The sequence below is a fragment of the Phocoena phocoena genome, chromosome 3 (genome assembly GCF_963924675.1).
Source record: "Phocoena phocoena chromosome 3, mPhoPho1.1, whole genome shotgun sequence".
Classification (NCBI taxonomy): domain Eukaryota; kingdom Metazoa; phylum Chordata; class Mammalia; order Artiodactyla; family Phocoenidae; genus Phocoena; species Phocoena phocoena.
The window spans coordinates 28035284-28056959 of NC_089221.1; the positions used below are offsets into that span (position 1 = coordinate 28035284).

At 40.2% G+C, this 21676-nt stretch overlaps 1 protein-coding gene across 1 annotated transcript in view; it reads right to left on the bottom strand.

Moving 5' to 3' along the window:
* The window catches only part of ADAMTS12 (ADAM metallopeptidase with thrombospondin type 1 motif 12), a 388886-nt gene that overhangs the window by 129685 nt on the left and 237525 nt on the right, over positions 1-21676 (bottom strand). Inside the window, 6 exon segments of the mRNA XM_065874119.1 lie at positions 5748-5917; positions 8500-8645; positions 10116-10208; positions 13956-14100; positions 14685-14828; positions 20485-20634. Of these exon segments, the coding sequence (XP_065730191.1) occupies positions 5748-5917; positions 8500-8645; positions 10116-10208; positions 13956-14100; positions 14685-14828; positions 20485-20634 (848 nt within the window).

The following is a 21676-nucleotide window of genomic DNA, read 5'->3' on the forward strand; positions in this document are numbered from 1 at the left end:
AAGGCTGAATTTTCAATTCTGCTAAAATAGGGCGGCCCAACATTTTTGGATAATGATCTTACGAAGTGATCGTTAGAAGCGAAAGCTAAAACTTGCTAAGAAGGATAAAAATTATTTCTTAGGTCAAGGAAAAACTTGGGTGCACTTCATGTTCTGTGAGTAGATTGCAATTTGAGTTTCACCATTTAAAAATATCTAGTTTCTAAAATCCATTTACATGCAGGACTCCTTGGGTGTGAGTCCTGTGCAGTCACCCTGGGCCTCACACTTGGTTGAATGCTCTGTTGTCACTGTCTTAAAACTCTTAATAATTTTACGTCTGAACTTGTGCCTTGTGAGTGAAGTCTGATTGGACAATGGAACACGTGCATGAGCAGAAGAGATTTGTGATGTGCACGTGTGCGGTTCCTTGCCAGATTTTAAGAAATACTAAACCTTAAGCAAAAGGCATAACTTAAAAATGTTTTATTGCTTTAATAAGTAACATTTAACTTAAAAAAGAAGTCCAGTTTAATGACCAGGCTCAGATCAGCTTGAGGGAAAACAAACAAACAAAAACAAAACCAAACAAGAAGTCCTGACCGAAAACCCAACCAAAAATCAGTCGAATAATTACCAAAACTCTGTAACTTCAGCTGGTCTAAAATAGTATGTTTTTTACTTTCTGATAAGGTAATATTGCAATCTCCAAATATATCAAAATACACATCAAACATAAGAAGACATTAAAATTAATATATTCTACCATAACTATAGAAAGGTATGAAAACAGGAATAGAATTAATTGTTAAAAATGAATTAAACCCACTTCATTGATGTTTTAGACTATGCTAAATGTAGCAATGTTGGCTATTTACTGTACGTTTATGTTCTGTCTTTTAGTTAAAACGGTTAGGAACTGTGACACTAAATTTGGAATTGCAACTTATTATAAATTGTTTACTAAACGTAATAATTTCGTCAGAATGCTTAAATGTTTAAAAAATTGATTTCCAAAGGCAAGATACATAAGTTTAATAAACCTAGCATTTGTCATAATACAAACAGTTCTGGGGGCTCTTCTCCTCCCACCAGAGCTCCTTGGCCATAAAATCATCTATTTTTTTAAAAAGAACATGAACATCATCTTAGGTAAAATTCAAAATCCAGTGCATTTGTTCTTAAGGTAATGGGCCTATCCCAGTCTCTGTTTCTATGGTTAATATTTAGTCTGCAGTCAGGCCAGGGCTAACTCCTGGCTTTATTGTACAGTCTGAGTTTAAGAAGTTACTCATTCTCTAAATCTATTAGCATACCCATAAGAATTAGATCAAAACCTTAAATTTCCATGTAGGATTTTCTTGTGGAGATAAAATTAGGGAAATGCATACAAAGTGTTGAGTGTAAGTACCTACACGGAACAGATACTGATATAAGTTTAATATAACCTGTTCTCGTTATCAGTTAGAAGTGAGTTTCGTTGCAAGTAGCAAAAAAAAAAAAAAAAAAGAAAAGAAAAGAAAAAAAATGTTGCTTCCCTGTTTTAAACGGACAGGAATTTATTTTTCCCACATAACAAGAAATCCAGGGGCTATACTCCTTCTGTCTTCCTCTCAGCCGTCTCAGCATGGTTGCGATAGGACTGGTGTACCCCAGGTGGCACGAGGGCAGAGTGAAAGGCAGAAAGGCAGGGGGCCGAGGGCAGCTTGGTCAGTACCAATTAAAATCCTTCCCAGAAGCCTGACCCAGTGAAGCTGCCATCTTTATCTTTTTGGTTGGAACTGGGGCTCCCTGGAATACAGTTTAGCAAGTCTTCTAGCTTTCCCTCTTCTCTTGTAGAGGATAGTGAAGGGGTTGTGAATGGCTTTGGGGTGTCTGTAAACATCATCCTTATTATTCCATCATTTTCCCTCCTGAAGCCACAGATTGCTAGTCTGTGAAATGAGAGGCTTCTGGCTAGAAGATCTCCCAGTTTGCTCCCCGCAATGACACTCTCTTTAAAGGCTGTTTCTTTCTAAACACCAAGTACTCTTGTAATAAACTCTGTGCACGGCGCCCAGGTCCTCCCAGGTGTCCAGCTCCTGGGAGAGCTGCCAGCACTGGCCCTCAGTTGTCACCTTGGCCTAAAAGAGCTTCCTTCCCCAGGGACACTCACTCCTTCCTGAGGCAGACCACACCCAACGTCTGGGCCACGTGGGGCCTCAAGGACTGGCTGCCCCACCTCAACTGCAGCAACTCTGAAGGTCCTTTGAGCTGTAGAGCTTCCCGAGGGGTAGAGAAGCCCTCTGCTGAGACTGTGCTCTGCACCCCAGCTTCTCCCCCCGCCCAACCCCTCTTCCTTCCCTCTCCTTCCGCACCTGTTGAACTTCCCACACACTAACATCTGTCTTAGAGTCTGTTTCCTAGGGAATGCAATTGCAACAATTCCTTACAGATGTCCCTGAAGGATCCTATCCCAGGAGGAGCAGACTGTTGTCTGACCTCAGGTCAGACCTTCCACATATGCTGCAAACCTCACTGGCAGCAAGCATTGATAGGGCTGAAATATTCAGAAGCAACAACTAAAAAATTAGCCTTAATGAGGAGTTATTTGGGGGTTCTGAGAAAAACACCCAAAAAGGAAGAGAGATTCCAAGAAAGTGATGGCACCAAGATCAGGTTCTTGCCATTTCCTAATAGACGATGCAGGATGTAAACATACTTCTATTCACATAGGCTAATCAAGTCCCTAGGAATATAAGTTAGTATAAGTATCTCAGCTTCTTAATCAAACAGACTGTATTCTTCAATTCCAGCTCCATTATATAAGACACTATAACCCTGAATAAGTTACTGTCCTCTCTGAGACTACGTTTCTTCATCTCTGAAGGATGGGGATGGGGGTGAGAAAATGTATAGACTCAGCTCTTCACACTGGTGCTTCCATGAATATGATCAAGTGGAGTTTGGATGCCTTTTTTTTTTTTTTTTTTTGCCAGGAGTGTTGGTAAATGGAATGCCTATATTGGAAAGTAAGTTGATTTAAATTAGTAGTTTTCAAACACTTTAGGCAGAAGAATTATTTTTCTTTCATCAAGATCTTGCAAATAAAGCAGATAAAAATCAGGATTTTATTAAGCAGAAATTTTATAAATTCAAGTATAGAATGCTTAAAAATAGTTCAGTGGGATCAAAAGAGACTATTAAGATGAACAGAAAATTTTGAAATCAAGTTTACAGATGGCAGTTACAGACATATGGCTGCAGCACCTAATTTTTTTCTGTGGGTTTTTTCGTTTGTACAGCATTGAAAAATCTTGACTCACACAAACAGCTATAAATGATAACAGTTTAGAACAACTTGACCTGTAATCTCAGGATATTTCTCAGTTAAATTGTGTTGATGGGAGACTTTTATTCTAAGGTCTGTAGAAAACCAATTAATTTGTGTAAGTTAATGTATTGGTGTTTTTTGATATGTTAAAACTCATATACTGTTTTTGAGCGTAAGCATTGTTCTTTATTGCACTTTTAAAAATAGTTTAAATAATTTCTTTTGGAAAATGAAATTATAATAGAATCAAACATTTTTGGAAGCCCTGGAACAGAGTTTGAAAACTACAAAGTTTGATGGAGATTCTATGCTTATTTCAAATGTTTGAATCTATGATTCTTCTTCTATCATTGGCTACTTAGCAAATCTGCCAAAGGTCACTTACTAAGACACTTAACACTGTCTACTGAGTGGGTAGAAAACTCTGCTGTAAGTTAGTTTATCCTCTGGTGGCTTCTAAGGAAAGGCTGGGAGGGTGTAAAGTGCTCAATGCCTCGCACAGATCAAGCGTTCGGCACAGAGTTGTTGCCATGAATGCCACATTGCTGTCACCCGGGATGCCCAGAACTAACAAAATAGCAGCTCTGTAGGATAGAGGTTGATGGGGGAAAGAAATCAGTGTGTTGGTCAAGGTGGTAGTTACTTGGGTTAGCAGGTAAGTCATTATGCTCAAATAGTAGCACAGGAGGCTGTAAGAAAACCACTGGGATGGAGAATGGAGGCTTACAACCCAGGTAGACGGTGAGTTAAGTATGGCACTCAGCTAAATTCCCTCACATGGTTTATACAGCCTCAATACAGATGCAAACTGATCACTCCAAAGTGAGTGAAATCTGTGTCTACTTTTATAGCTCTCGTTTCTTTAATACCTATTGCTAGGCTATGCAGAAAGTGGGCACAAGATAAATGTTTGTAAATCAATGAAAAGTCAAGCTGAACCAAATCTTTTAATTATAAGTATAGCTACTTGGGCCATCAGAATGCAGCAGACACAAATTCAACCCTGACTCTGGCAGGTGTGGGTATCCCAAACTAAGCACCTGTCACAACACTGAGGCAGCTCTGCCATTTTACTCCTGGAAGAGTGCTCATTCAGAGTCTATAGTACTACTGACTCAACTAGTTCCAACAAAACAGAATGTCCAAAATACAGGTATAGGTAGTACCAACTGGCTATACCTTTCATAACTATCTTTTTTTTTTTTTTTTTTTTGCACCCATATGAGTATATACACGAGCTTTCCTGTATTCGAGTGCTTGGATCATAAAGTAAAATTGCACCAAAAACCAAATGACTCACTCCCCTAGAGCATGAATGATGCTAAACAATGGGCGACAAGGAGCAGACGTTGCCCATGACAACCAACAGCCATCAGGGTATTTTGGAGACACAAAGAAGAAAAAGCACTATTTTTTCCAAAAGCAATTGACTATATCATTTTTCTAACAGTCCAAATATGTAATTTTCATTCATTAGCTGACATCTACAAGTCCTCTTCTGTTCTATCATGCTGCATTTCAGAAACTGAATAATCACAAAAAACGTGGTTACTTTTCACTACCTTGTCTCAAATCTCCTTAACTCAGGAAAATCTTTCTTTCATTCTCTATTCGAATAACAAATAGCACAGATACTCTTTGAGGCTAATCTATAGCTGACAGTCAATGATTCTTCCTCATTTTCAGTAGAGAATGTGTCACTGGTGCTGATTCAAGGGAAGCACTGCCAAAGCTGCTGCTCCATTCTCCAACTCTGTTTGGAGAGCCCCCATCCTCTGATATGCATCCTTTAGATGCTTGATTTTACTTTTTACCCTTCTTATACTGTCCTATACATTAAAAAATATTGATTTCTGGCCCAGAGCTGGCTTTTACTCATTTCTGATCAAGTTTCTCATTCATTTTCTACCATCTTGTCTTTCCTTGTGCTTTTCTCCTCTCACTTGGAATTGATGACTCTATTTTGAATGCCTTCCCCTTCCCTTATGCCAAGAGAAAGACTACTCATGCTTAAGAATCATCAACTACTTCCTTGGAAGACTTCTTTGAAATAACTCCAAAACCATAATGATCTTCTTTTCTGAATTTCTGCCAAAATTACATTCATTTCCACATGCTCATCAACAAGCACTTTCATCAGTGATTAGTTTCTGAATCCCTACAAGCTCCACTTATTGCTTAGTTGCACCTCAGCTGTTTTGAAGTGAGCCATCATGTTTGATAAACTTCTCTTTTATCTCCAATATAGCTCGGCATGGAGTTGGAATATTCACCTTCAACATTTACTGATCCACTTAACCAGGTCAGTGTCTCCACCTCCTAAAATATAAAACTCTTGATGGCACGATTCTCTTTTTGTTGAACTTTGCAAGGCATCACAGGTACCCTGACAGATAAATGCTTTCTGATAATGGCTGTAGTCTTAGATCTGGCATATACTCTCATAGCTCCTTACCTGGATTAAAAACTGGAAACCAGTGGTAGAATTCATTCTTGTAGGGAACAGTGTCAAACTCACTGCATTGCATCTGCCGAAATGTTGGTGTATCCGGGCGACAGGGGTGAATGTTGCACAAGCGATAGCGTTTTCTTTCTCCAGTGCAGTACTTCCCTCCAAACTTTGGTCTACACATGAAATACACAAACTCTTCTTTAATTTCCTTAAAGGCCAGTATTTTCTTTTAAAAATCCTCTGGCATCTGGCCATGCCCCTTCCTTGCTAAACCTTGTCCCTCTCTAGCCTCAAAACTCACCGTTTGAATAAATTCTTTAAATTTCCCACATTTTTTGCTGTTGCCCATGAACATTCAGTCCCAAGTGTATAGTTGTCTGTTTTGAAATAGTTTGACTCCATGGTCAATTAGTTGCCTGGTCATCAGTTGTGACTTTAGTTTTGTTTCCTCCTTTTCATTCCCACAATCATCAAACTAGTTCACCCCTTATCTCCATTCCTGTCTGCCCTCTTTTTCCTCATTTAACCTACTGTACACACTCTTCTCTGGCTAATTTTTATGATTGCCTTAATTATTTTAGTTTCCTGTTTAAAAATCTTTAATGGCACCCCATGGCCACAGAATCCAGTCCAGCCTCTTGAGCTTGGCATCCAAGGCCCTCATGATACTGACTTACCTCACCTGAATAACATTTCTTCCCACACTCCTCCTTATTTGCACACTGCTCCCATGATACAGGCTGGCTTATTTGCTATTATTTTTTCTGTGCTTCTAGAAAGATTTCTGCTCTCTTAAGTCTCTAAACATCTACATACTGCCTGTGCTTTAAGGACCAATAAATGCTATCTTTATTTCGATCATGAATTCTTCCTGAAGTCCTGCCAGAAGTAATCTCCTTCTCCTCTTAAATGACACTTTATTATCCTACTGTAGGCACTTCCTGCATTTATCACACCCAAAGATAATTCTTTGATCAAGGCAGTTCACATTCATTAACTCCCTGTAGGCGGGACTAAGAATTGTCCTTGAGAGTTGAGGGTAGGCTGGCTTCCTATCTGTGATGATGGAGTGACACTCTATGACTTGGCACCTCTCCAAGTCATTTCCATCCAAGAGCCTTTTGTGAGCCAAGCCCTGCTGGGTTCTCACTAGACAGCTGACTGATACATATCAAGGACGCACTGACCTGAGTCTGTGACCTGAATCACAGAACTGAATCTGTTACTGTGTTTCCATTGTTATGGTTCTCAATGAACTTAAGCAAACCAGCTACTGAGATCAGACATGGTCACTCATCCAAGGAGACTCTAAGACAAACTGTAGCCTCTGAGATGGGAGTTGGGACCATTTTTTCCCCCTGAAGCCAAGTTAGAGGATCATCTTTCATTTCCTCAACAAGGATGTCCCTTTTCTGACAACCATGGATCACTGACCATCCTCCCAGGAAGGCTACGGACTGGTAGTGGCTGATACAGAACACTGACAATAGGTCCTAGAACTAATCACCTGTATTCCCTGATCTCTGAAATGGAAATCACTTTTCTGATCACATTGAAACAAACTATAAAGATATTCTGTAAAAATACTTTTTAAGGGATTTCTGGTTTTGAATTTTTGAAGTCACAGGAACTTTGTATTTAAACCAAAAGGTAAGATTTTAAAACGATTTTGCCCAAATTCCTCAAATGTACACTTACTTATATGCATGGGAGATGGTAAAGATAGCATAATAACTACCATTTACTGACAATTTTATGTAATAGATATTATGTTAAACTCTTCATTGATGTTAATTTATTAACCTCTAGGATAAATTTTATATATATATATAGTTTATATGTATGTATATATATATATATACATATATATATATACATGCAGATATATATAGAAATATATTTATTATAAAAAGGAGAAGTAAGATTTGGAACTGAAACACTGAGAGAATTATAACCATATTTATCACTTAAAAAAAATGTGACTCTTACTCTTTAATGCAGACTAATGTAAATCTAGGTAAAAGAAGTTTAATACATTTTCTACTTACAGGAGGCACTGTATGGACACTTTTTAAAAATTATACTTGGGAACTAGTATACCGAGAAATAATGAAATTAAGAATGTAATATATATATCATTATACAAACTTAAAATATGAAAAAATTTAGCAATTTGATTAAAAAATTGAAAGCCACTTGTGAAATAACGTCTATGGAATCCTTGACAGGCTAACATGGAACTCTGAGGTTTACAAAATCCTAATCTAAAACATTAAAAATAATTATCCTCAAAAAATGTGCCTAGCTATTTAATTAGTCACCTAAGGGAAGAAGAATATTTTTATAAAATTATACATTCATTATGATGGAAAGAAAGCTGTCATCTTATCAGCAAAATTGGGTATAACTAATCCTCACTGATAGAATGGGGTTATTTAGAAGGATTTAATTGTGTAATCTCCTAAAGTCTTTCACATAGATTGTATTTTTTTAAAAAATTTGCTTATTTCTCCAAATGACGGAATCAGCTTACTTACCCAAGTTCTAGTAAGAATCCAGTGCCAAGCCAAAATGAAACAAAGCAAAAAAGAACCACCTTTTATTCACACTCTATGAATCTTCCTCCTGGCTCCCTTTCATCTTTGGGAACATATCTGATTTCCCTCAGGAGGCCTGGGGTCACTGAAGTCATGCTGTCCACGACTAGTCTCCCGGTGCTCATGGAAGGAAGGGAAATATCTTTGGCTGGACTTACTCAGGGTTGTTGCAGAGCCTCTCTGCACTCTGGGCTCCAGCTCCACAGGTCCTGGAACAGTGGGACCAGGGTGACCAGCGGCCCCAGCCTCCGGGAATACTCTCTGGTTTCTTGCCCACTGTGATACACTTGCCAGCCATACACCACTGGAAAGGGAAAAGGCAGGAGATGCGTAAGTCAGGAAGGTTCCCGTAGTAAGCTGAGTCAGGAAACCTAGCAGTCTAAACCCAGTTCTCCCAGAGCAAGCAGACTTCCTACAAGTCACACATCAGATGTAGCACAAAGAGAACCTCATAAAAGAATTTCCCCCAAGAGTCTTGGGTTTTAGAATCAGAGTCTTTCAGGAATTAAAGGGAACTTTACAGTGCCTAGTTGCAGTGAATGCAGGAGTGTTACTCAAAGTGTGACTGATAGATTGCACCCCAGAAGTAAATCAACACACCGCTTCCTTCACTGAGAAAGTCTCGCCGTGAAAAGCATGTCAGCTGAATAAGCTTAGTAATATAGCTGTTCAGGAACGTCATTGATTTCCTTTCTGGTGCAAGCTTCTTATCTTGTTGAAGACCGTAACAAACATTTTGCAGACTCGCACTGTGATAACACTTCTCTTTAGCCTCTGCGGGTATTTAATGTTTGCAACAGATACCATCCTCCTGCAAAATGTCCACTCATTGCCGGAAAACACAAGTTGTTAAGAAGCTGAAGTTAGGCGTCAAGAAAAATTTCTGCTTTCCTATAACTCTACCCATTCTTTCCAGTTCTGGTGTCTCAAGTGGCTCAGGAAAAAGTCCACTCTCTCCCTCTTCAAGGGAATCCTTCAACAACTACCAGTTTAGGAGGGTGAACACAGGAAAAGGGAAACAAGAAATGCAGGTTGGTTGTTAGAAATGGCCACATTTCCTGGAGGATCTGGGCATGATTCATCTGCTGGCCTCCTCTTTCTCATTATTTCTGGTCACTGTGTATTCTGATTAAGTTCTGTAATCTCAGTGATGGGTCGTGCCACACTCAAGCTGTGTAAAGACACCCACTAAACACATAAATCCTAGGCCCACGACGAACCCAAATGGTGTTGTTGAGCAGCACGTATTACCCTGTTCTTAGGTAGTCTGGAGGATATCTAACATCTCTGAGTTCTTGCGTATATGGCTTTCCTGCTTAGTAAGGTGCGTAGGACTTCAAGAAATGCAGGTCAGATGATGAGAAAGAAGATAACAAGTGGTCCAAATTCAGCATCTTTGGAAAGAAGAAGCCACTGGCTTGTCCTTCCCAATGTTCAATATGGAGGGGGGAAAAATGTCAAAATGAAGGTTGATGATAAGCCCAGCAGATGTTACTGACCACAGACTCCACGGAAAGTCATCGGGAAAAGATGGTCCAGATGTTTTATAATTGGAGCGTGGCCCTCTCTCCCTGACTACTTGTTTCCAGTGAAGGCTCAAAAGGAGCCGCAGAAGTGGAATCCTTTCCTTTGGCAAGCCTGACTGCGTGATGATCTGCCTTCACCCAGAGGCAGCTGCTCTCCAGGGCCTTCTCCTCCGCTCTCTCCAAGAACGCTAAGCCCTTCACCCACCACCTTCCTTCCACGCATCACTGACACGTCACGGACACGTCACCTTCTTCTCGCCACATCGCGTCCCGTCTGCAGCAGCATCCAGCTTGGAGCGACAAAAGCCTTTCACAGAGCACCACAGTGTCTGGCAAACATTCTGAAAAAAAAAAACCCATGAGATTGTACTTTTTTTACGTTCAAAACTCGCACAAATACCGCAAAAAACAAACAAACAAAAACCAAAAAAAACCTTGCACAAAAGCATTTCTACAGTGATGCTAAAATATACACACACTCACCACATACCCACAATAAATGCTGCTGTTGTTAGTGAGTAACGTGATGCAAAGAAATCACACAAGAGCCCTCAGTTTAAACTTAACTTGGACTTTGTCATCATTCGTAAACAGTGGTCTGTAGGCCAGTCTAAGCAATATGAAAATGGGAGGTAAAACACATTTCCCAAGAGTTGAATTTCTATACCTGTGGCACAATATCCAGTACTCACTGCCCTTAGGCAGGGCAACCGGTGACAGTAGTCATCAAAGAGCACTCCGGACTGTGATGGAAGGTGATCTGATTACAAACAGCTGGGCGGTTATAACTTGAGCCTGCTCACTGAAGGAAAGTGAAACTATTCCATCCAGAAAACCTCAGCTTATTTACTTATTACCCAAAATAGCCAGCTTGTTTTAGCTGCCAGGGAGTGAACTGAATCTTCCCTCACATTCCTCCTCCTGCAGTAGGAACAAGGGAAGGTTGACAAGATTCTTACATAGCATCTGAAATGGCTCAGCTGCTTCCATCCACCTTTTAGTCTTGCTTCTATCCACCCATCTGCCATCATTCCATCTACTTACTGTACTCTATATTCAAGATGCTCCTTCATCATAAGATCTTGTACTTTTAACTATTTTAAAAAATTCTTAATTTTTATCTTTCTAACTCTTGCCTCTCCAGGATTACAACTTTTGCAACTATTCTCTCCCTTTGCAACTCACAATTATTGTTGATGGATCTTCCTATTCCACCCTTCATGTTTCAACTTTACTTTCGTATTTTTTAGCTCTCAATTTTCTTATACATAAAAGTTGAAAAAGCCTGGATTTCTATCAGGAAAAGGCCAGTCTCTCCTCCATCACACAACTCTGAGAAACACTCAAGTGGGATGGGAAGTAATTTTCTCAACTCTAAACTTCAACTGACTGATTTTCTCTTCAGCTCTGTCAAGTCTGCTGTGTAACTCGTCCACTAAATTTATAGTCAATCACGATATTTTTCATTTCTAGAGGTTGTAACTGTTCTTCACATCTACTTTAAACATATCATATAGTGCTTTTTCTTCCCTTTTCTTATATAAAACTTCTCTTTTATGCATCTATTTTATTATCCCTACCTAAAAAATTCAATTATCCAAAGCTCTTGAAGGTTTATTGTCTTTCCTCATTTAGTTGAAGCTAGACTGTCTTACATTTTTAATTAGGTGCTGAATTGTGAACTCAACTGAACAAAGCTTTATCTATTGGAGTTTTGTGCATCCTTAGCTGAGTGTTGGCTCCTCCAGGGCAGTTTTTCAACCTTTGTTTCTACCAGGCAGCCCATGGTATTATCAGGCATCTACAATCCTGGATAAAATATTCTAAATGTTTTAAACACATTCCTGAATTGGTAAGGAAGTAAGGGAAATCCTCAGAGGCTAAAAATGTAGGAGAAATTGTTAATCTGAAGATACAAACCTAGTAACTTAGATTTTAGTTTTGATGGTCACTTGGGCACTGGAGAAAATGCCTCACGTCTATGTAGGGTAGGAAGTTGGATTTGATACCTCATATAAGGCCATAACCCCAAAGGACTACCCCCTGACTGAAAGAAACCTCAGAACACAGCTGGGAAATTGTCTGGTTTGACTTTAACTCTAGAAGGAGTGGTAAAATGTTACCCCTGAGAGTTTGTATCCATACTGGCCCTGATCTCACTCATGTAGGTAGTGAAACAACACCCAACCAATAATTTATTTTAAATGGACCCAGGGATGGCAGTGAAATTTCTCTCTGAAAGAATGTGCCTTCCATCTAAACCCTAAAGAATAGCCTGACATGAAGTTTCACAACTGAGAGTTCACAATAAAAGCAGAAATTGACAAAAGGAAGTAATACATAATAAGTGAAACCCAGAAGAAACCCCAAATAGGAGAAGCAGACCCACACAGACTCTGGATATCAGAATTGTCCATTATAATTTGCAACAAATGTGTCTTATATGATTAAAGGAGGAGAAGATCATATTGAAAGTCTGAATTAGAAATAAGATCATAAAAAAGCAGAGAAAATCTAGAAAAATAACAAAAGAAACTGTTCTAAGTTAAAAAAATACCATAAATGAGATTAAAAAGTCAATAGACAGGTTAAACAAAGGACTGGACATATCTGAAAAGAGAACTAGTGAGTTGGAAGGGAAAGAGGAAGAAATTACACAAAATGCAGAGATGTGAAGAGATGAAAAATATGAAGGATATGAAGTGATAAAATCCAACATACATATACTTAGAATTCCAGGTTAGAGAGTAGAGGGATAAAATAATATTTTAAGAGATAAGGCCATAGAGTGAGAGAGAGGGTGAATCCTGAAACCCCTTTTAAACCATTTTAGAGAATTTGAATTTTCTTGTAGGGGCATAGGGAGGCTGTGAAATATTTTAATAAGAGAGGAACACAATCAGATTTCCTTTATAAAGGTCGATTTGGCTGTGTTTTGGAGAGTGGAGCAGAGTTGAGGGGAGGTGGTCAGAGTCTTAGAAAGGAGACCAATCAGGGGACTACTGAAATCATAGGAACAGGTGGTCTTTAGAGATATTTTGGAGGCAGAATTAGCATAACTTGGCAACCAGCTCGAAGTAAGGTGAGGGATTTTTGCGACAACCTTACCTTCTCTGTTGTCTCGCTTGTTCTGTCTGAGCAGTTACCTCCTCTTCAGCATTCTCTCTATATGTCTCATTTGTATTTATCTGACTGTATTGAAATTTCTCTGTCTGCCTCCCCAACCAGAGAATGAGCTCCTCAAGGTCAGAGAATTCACTTTATTTGTTCTTGAGGTCTCATCTTTTTCACCCTGTTCAGTACACAGCACAGAATCTGGCAGGGGTCAATGAGACCTGCCTTGTTCATGTCTGTGTATTAACACTGACACTTGTGCACTAAAAGGCATGAGTTCGGAGAATAGGCAAGATCCAGATCACAAAGGGATGCCATACAAAGGAGTTGGGACTTTATCCTGTGGTCAGTGAAGACCCTAAGAGCAGAGAAGAGCCGCAGTTAGATTTGTGTCTTTTTGAAATAACTTAAGCAAGAGTGTGAAAGAGGGAGAGGTTGGGTAGGAGGTAATTACAATAGAAGGAGAGGTGATGAGAAACTGAATCAGGAGCAGAGTAGTGAGAATGAAGATGACAGGTTAGAGCCACAAATGCCATCAGAGGCTAAATGTCAGGGCTTGACTTATCACTTGGATGTTGAAGAAAATAAAGAAGAATGAATTAGGGATAAATCTTAATCCCACCTTGGCATCTGGAGGTGCTCTTCAATCAGAGAGGAAATGCAGGAAAGGGAGCAACTTTAGGGATTAAGTTGATTGCTATGGAGCCTGCAGGTGTGAATAACTGTGATTCTTGAAAATCACTGTAGAATTTTCTTTACCACCACTCAGTTGCAAAGGATACCAAGGAGGTGGGTCAAGGAATATAAATGACCTCAACTTCAGTCCTTCTGCCTTACAGACATCTTGCCATGAATAGAAAGTTTCCATTTCTGGATCTTCGGATTTCCAAATATTTCCCTGGCCCTTCCTTTACCATGCTGGATCTCAAGCCCTGCCCATACCCACCAGAGGCACCAATATACCCAACACTTACTTCTACTTCCTGGCAGAAGGTAGCATTGGGGCCATACTGCAGCTGGCATTGGTGGTGAACATCATAGATCACTCCAGGGGCAATGACGTTGGACTTCAAGCCTTTCTTTTTGGGGTTGTCATCAAGACAGAACCCCCAGCCTCGGCTGAAAATGAGTTAATAGAAATGAGAGCAGTTGCTTATGATCTCCTCCTAAATGAAAGATTTAGTCTTTCATTCAAGAGAAACTTCCATTCCTCTAGTGTACTCTGTCCTTCAAGACAACTTTATTTCTATCAGGCCCAAGGTGAGAGTTGTCTAAAAGGAAATGCAAATAGCATCTCACACCATTTGTTCAGATGTGATCTAAGAAATACAAGCAGTGGTAAAGTGAGAAAATCACCATCTTACCCCAAATGGGGTACAATGACCACCGACTCGTCTGGGTTGCTTCTGCCAGTCCCCAGGGACTTAACTCACGATCAGGTCATAAAAAGCCACCTTCAGACAGAAGCAAGCTGAAGGGGGAGTTGGGGGGAGATGGAGTATTCACCTGGCTGAGGCTGGAGGCAAAACCCACCTAGATCTCAGGGTCAGAAAGCAGCAGTGAGGTCCACCCCTTCTGTTGCCACCCTCATACTGTGACCTGTGAGAGGAACTGAGACTTTTCCGGGCCTCGGGTAGAACTCGAAGTGACTTCCGGTTTACAGAGAGCCAAGTGAGGCTGTCCTGAGATGTGCGGTCACTTACTCCAGGAAGCGGGTGATGTACTCCTTGCTGCATTTGGACCACGTCAGTGGGGTGGGATTGTACTGGAGCTGGCGGGACATGATGGACGGGTGCCTGCCCACAGGCTCACAGTCATTTTCCTTCCCGTCATGCTGGATGCCGAAGCTGCAGGGGGCAGAGACACAAGGATATCAAGGAGGCAGGCGTGAAACAAGGAGAAAACCACAGTTTCTCCAAGGTGAAAATAACCCACAGAGAGCCACCTCTGTACAGAAGGCATCTGATTACAAAGCAGTCCTTTGAAGTTGGAGGGGTCTAGCTAATTTTCAACTCAAAAGCACAGGAAACATTTCAGGCATGGCTTTGTTTCAAATATGCAACCCTGGGAGCCATGTGGCTAATTCAAAAACTTCTGTTTGGCAGAAAGCTAAAAGCTTCCACTTTGGCTTTGGCTTCTGTGAGACTAGAGTCGGGGGGCAAATCTTGCGTCCAGCTGTCCTCTTTCTCCTGCTGTAGCAACCGTAGCACAAAAGAGCAAAACCTTCCTCTTCCCTTTTCAACATAATTTAAGGGAGAGCATGAGAGGGGAAGCCTATGGAAGACTCTGTCAAAGGCCACAAACTTGGAGGAGATGGATTTCTTTCTAGTATTGTTATGAGTCCTCCAATATCAGACATTAGGGAGACCTTACAGTGCAAGGGTTAAGAGTGGGGTATCTGAAGACAGATGAGTTGGATTTGAATTCCAGCTCTGCTACTTAAGGATCTGTGAGTTACTGAAACTTGCTGAGTTTCACTGAGCAGAAAATGGAGTCATCATCATAGTCCTGGGATGAGATTTGAGTGGAATAAAGTTTGAAAATCACTGAGCAAGGTGCCTGGCATATATATAAGTTGTGTAAATGACAGAAATTTTTTTTTTTTTTTGTGGTACGCGGGCCTCTCACTGTTGTGGCCTCTCCCATTGTGGAGCACAGGCTCCGGACACGCAGGCTCAGCGGCCATGGCTCACGGGCACAGCCGCTCCGCGGCATGTGGGATCTTCCCGGACCGGGGCACGAACCCGTGTCCGCTGCATCGGCAGGCGGACTCTCAACCGCTGCGCCGCCAGGGAAGCCCAATGACAGAAATTTTTTATTGCTGTTTTTATCATTGTCTAGCGAGCTCATTTTCCTTTTCTAGATAAGTAAGTTGAGACTTTGAGATTTGTCAAAAGTCATGAGCTAGTTTGTGGCAAAACTAGGTCTTCTGCAGATCTTTGTGCTCCTAAATCAGTGCTCTTGTCTGTGTCTTGCTTGGTTGGCTCCCTGACCTCCCACTGCCAGGGATGACCAGGTGAAGCAGTCTTGAAAGGCCCTAAAGTGCTTACCTGACTCCCATGGCAAGGAGGTGCCTGGGAAACAGGCAGACTGAGAAGTGTCAGGTTATAAGCCAAATCCCTAGGATCACCATCAAGATGACTTCTGAGTCCCCACAAGAGCCCTCTCCACTGGAATCTGCTTATTGGACACTTACAGCCCTGAGATGTTGGCTCAACTTTCCAAATCTGAACACAGGAAAGTATGACCTCTTACACTGCTGGTGAAATTCAATCCCTCTGACAGGGAAGCTCATATCTAACTTTAATAAAATCTGACCAACATTAGCAACTCTTGCAGAAAATAGTCTTTGGGGGCTTTAGGGATTTTCTTGTATTATTTTTAATGCATTAAGATGTTATCAACTTACTTACAGACTCTGATCACATTCCACATGAATACAAAACTCACAAAGGAGTCAGGGAATTAATCTACAGAGCTCTCACCACCCAACCACAAAGAATTTAATTCAGTGAAAGTTGTTTCCCCCCACCCCCCCAGCAAGGCTTCCCCAGCCTGTTGCAAATCCAGTCCTACCCAGTTCATAAAGTATTCCACAAGTTCACCTGTTCAATAATTAGGAAAAATCCTAAACAAGCATGATTCTAAAAATCTCTATGAATAATTGTTTTTCTAGCATTGGCTATTCCAATAAGACAAGCGGGACTTCCCTAGGGGTCCAGCGGTTAAGACTTCACCTTCTAGTGCATGGGGTGCAGGTTCAATCCCTGGTCAGGGAACTAGGATCCCACATGCCTCGTGGCCAAAAAACCAATAAGACAAGCCATATGGCTGGATCCTATATACTGGGTGGCTTCAAACCTATACTCTAAATATATTAGTTCCCCAAAAGGAACTGATTTTGTTCCCTCTAAAGTTTTTAATTCACTAAAGCATTCCCCCTCCAGCTTTATCACTCCTCTGTGCTCCCATCCAACAAAAGAAAAGCAGTGCTGCTAAACAAAGGTCCCTCTGGACATGTCTACTTTCTCTATATAGGGGGAACACTCCTATCACATGGGATCAGTGGGTCAATGAATAATGAGAGACAAGGAAAGCACATGGGGTCAAAGGGATGGAAGATGTTTCCAGGAAGCTACTTTCCAGCAGGCGGGATGAACCTCAAGAGCAGCTTGGAGTAAGGAGCCTACTACAGTCTGAAACAACTAACTGGGCTGTTGGATTAGCCTGCTTTACTACATCTTTGTTTTGTAATTCCTGTTAGATGGGTTTATGAAATTATAGACATGACAGTAAGCTAAGTCACTGCCTGGGTTTCAGGGTATCACTTGGTGAGACATTCCCTGCCTTTTACTGTTTATTTTATGGTGGAGAAGAACCAGCAGAGAACAAGAATCATCATAATATGAATGTGAGCTTTTATAACGCATTCAGAAAATATCAATTTGGTAAATGCAACAAGCAAAGCTCTATAAATGAAATAAATGGAATATCACAATCCAGAAGAGTGGGATATATCGGGTGGATACTGCATTTTAAGTGTTCATCTCTATCATGACATTTTCATTACTTAAAGGAAAAGGATGCTACGTCTCAGAGAGACATTTTAAATTTCCTGCTGGAATTCCATCTTCATTTTTGGTAACTCACCCAATAAGGGATGAGAGCTTAGGTATGGATGATGGATGTAATCCAGGCTTCTCATAAACGGAATTTTAAATTTTCTCAGAATAAAAATCAAACTATTTATTTAGGCCATAGCACAAGTTAGTTAACTTCACTTTCTCTTTTGCATCCTACGCAATCAGTGATGAAACAACTACGTTTTCAAGAACAATGGGGTATCTTTGTCATTGAACTGTAATGAGTTTCTTCTTAGGATCGTAGCTTATTGTGTTTTTCTTTTTCCGGGCAGCTTCAGGCCATTTCATTGATCTGCCCAGGGTTTCTCAGTTTGGTTCACAGCTAATTAGAACTTTACACCTAAAGAAGGAACTAAATATCTCAGACGCATCTTTAGCTATGAACAAGTTTCTCAGGACACTCCAAGACCCTCCTAATGTCTTCTTCAGTTTTGTGTCTTACCAAAGTATTTCTTTCTATCACCCAAACTCAAGGTTATATGTCTGCCTTCAACTTTGTCTTTCTTATCAGTGACCCAAACCTTTTTTTTTTTTTGCCATTTAGAAGACAGTGTTCTATTTAGGTCATCTGTACATGGCCCAAGGTCCCCTTTTAAAAATTAAACTTTTAATTTATTATATTTATATATTAAATTTATATTATTATATCGTTATAGACTCAGATGCAAGTTGTAAGAAATAATACAAAGAGGTCCCATGTATACTTTACCCACTTTCCCCTCATGGTAACATCTTTCAAAACTGTAATACAATATCACAACTAGGATACTGATGTTGATACAGTCAAGACAGAACATTTTCACCATCACAAGGATTCCTCACGTTGCACTTTATAGCCACACTCACCTCTTTCCCTCCCCCATTCCCTCCTCAAACCCTGGCAGCCATTAACATGTTCTCTATTTAGATAATTTTGTTATTTCAATAATGCTGCGTAAATGGAATCTTACAGTATGTAACCTTTTGGGATTGGCTTTTTTCACTGAGCGTAATTGTTCAAAGATTCATCAAGGTCATTGCATGTATCAATAGTTGGTTCCTTTTTCTTGCTGAGTAGTATTCCATGGTATGGATCCATCACATTTTATTTAACCATTCACCATATTGAGTTGAAACAACCCCTGGGTTTCTTCCAGTTTTTGGCTATTAAGACTAAGCCTCTATAAACATTCATGCAGACACTAACACAACATCGTAAAGCAATTATACTCCAATAAAGATGTGCAAAAAAAAAATTCATGTATAGCCTTTTTGGTATGAACATAAATCTTCATTTCTCCAGGATAAATGCCCAGGAGTACAAGTGCTCGATCATATGGCAGTATTACCACTAGTTTACTTTTTTAAAACTGCCAAATTGAATTGAGTATATAAAGGATCCATTCTTGACACAAGTGGTGAGCATTTGAGAATGTCTTCTCCACTTTTCTTTAGCTTGGGCATACCATCGCCGGGAATGTCTTGAGCAATCATTTCTCAGTTTGACCTAGTTATATTCACTTGACATTGCTCGGTCAGCAGACACTGCTGATACCAATGACTTTATTGCAAGTTACAAGGGACAGTCCTTCCACATATCAGGATTGAGGATGCCTATACATTTGCACATACTAATAATTTTTCATTTTGCCAACTTATTATCAACATGCCAACAACTATGGCCTGGTCTTTTCAAGACCTAGCATTCTGTCCTCAATCATTATTTAATCATAAGCTAGTCCCTTAACCTCTTCGTATTTGAATTTTTGATAATTAAGGATACTAGAATAGATCACATTTATCTCCCAGGGCTTTTTGGTAAGGATCAAAGAAATCACAGTACCTAATTCAACCTACTCACTTCAGAGATAAGGAAATAAGCACAAAGAGGTGAAGGGAATCCTCTAAGGTCATAATCCTGGTTGATGGAAAATCCAGAATAAGCTCTAAGCCCATACTCTGGTTTTGTACTTCAGGTAAAAGTATTTTGAAAAGTTCCAATATTATATGAGAAAAATTGGTGGGGAGGCTCAGGCCAGAGAGGCTGGGCCTTGAATAATCCAGTGAACAGGGCTATTCCTAAACAGGCAGGGGTATAGTTGAGCCATTTATAATGACTCTCTACTCTGAGTTTCCAATCAGTGTGCTGTTCTCTTATTTGTGGTTAATACATACCCCAATAAATTATGAATAAGCTAAGATCTTTCCTCCATGGGAACTTCTGATACCTAGAGAATCCAGAATCCTCATTATTCCTTTATTCAACCTTTCTGAAACCTGTCTTCAGTCAATTCACCTAACCAAATTCACACATTTGTGTGACAACTTGGACCTTCTGTTAACTGGTGTTTGTCTGCTGGGCTTTCCAAGTTTATAGCAGTTTTCCAGTTTATTCAGTGTTCTCCTTTAATACATATAAGTAAAATGGGACCAACAATAGTATCTACTTCATAATGTCGTTGAGTGGATTCAGTGACACAATGCAAAGCGTCTGGCATAAAGTAAGGGCACAAAATGTTAAGGTTTATGACTTTTTAGTGATATTAACAATATTACCATTTCATAAGAAATAATTGGGGATAGTTACTCCTGAATTAATTAAGGTAAAGCTTATCTCCTTGTTTCTGCTCGCTTCATTCTAACTCAGAGAATTGCAGTGGCCTCTTTGATTCTGTGATGTCGATGGTACAAGGGGTCAGAGCAGAGAAGACAGTGGAATCTTTGTCAGGTGTGATTCCCCATTCCCCCCTTTACAGATGAGATTCTCAAGCCACAATGCAATCAGATTCTCCTGATACCCTGTTTAAGTTTCCCTCCATTCCCTCTACTGATACTGATGCATGAACATGAGGAAGAGATCTCAGTTTCCTTGGCCCTTTACCTGTGTCCAAGCTCATGGGCAATTGTGAAAGCCAAGGGGAGTCCAGAATCTTCATTGATGTTACAACTCCGGTGAGGCTGGCACATTCCCGACAGGTGGGACAGACCCAGAGTCTCACAGGGGCGATTGACACCAGCACAGATGTCTTTTCTGAAAGTAGAGAACAGAGATGAGTAGGTACATCTGGAAAAAAAAAACAACAACCCTCCTGGGAAAAAACTGGGTATTAATTCACATTCAATATGGTCTGTAAAGCATGATTAAAATTGTTTTAATAGTCCATACGAATGAGGGAGCAATTTTGAATTCACTAGAATTATTCCGATTTCACCACTTGATGACTGAATCTCACTAACACCTGAAAAAGGTAGGAAAATATGGCAAATGTTTTACTTTGAGTTGTTTTTGCTCTTAATCTCAGGAGGCCAAATTATATTATTTGACCCATAAGGGAAGGATTTGATTGAAGACTGGAATTAATTTGAACTTTTAAATAGGGAAGGGAGAACCATCAGTGGCTGAGGTTTTTTCAGACATGAAACACCTTTTTGGTCGTTCTGAGGTCTGTCATCAAAACTCATCCGAGAATTTTTAATCATTCATGAAAAAGGGAATTGGTGTAATCAACACATCCAGAGATCAAATTAATGGTCTCTCCAGTTCCACCACCCTAACAATACTGCGTATGGGAGGGGATGGACACACAAACACTCCTAGGATCTTACAAAATACTAGTTACAGCTTTTAAATATAAAAATGTGCTCCCATATCCTAGAAGGGCTCATTTCAATCAGTGACAAGAGTTTTGAAGAGTCGTTAATTAGTCGTATGGTTTTCTTTAGTTCAAGAAGTCTTTGCCAAGAAAGAGTAGCACAAACGCCAACAGGGTTCTGAGCTTTAGCTGGTTGCAGACCTTCACATCATGGGGTTTGTGTGGGTGTGATTTCTGGCAATAAATGGTCTGCTTTTTGTGTCCATTGGGCCATAGAAAAGGTTCAGGCTCTGAGAACCCCCATAAGTTCTCAGTTCTCCAAGAGGCAATGGCTGGGACAATGGAACAGGAGAAAGCAACTCCCAGCATGAGCAGCAGACGTGAATCTGCACCCCTACTAGCAGTGGTAGTTCCGTGTTGGAGAGCTAGATTGGATCATACAGCCCAAGCATTTCAAATAATTTCTGAGTCTGTGGGAGG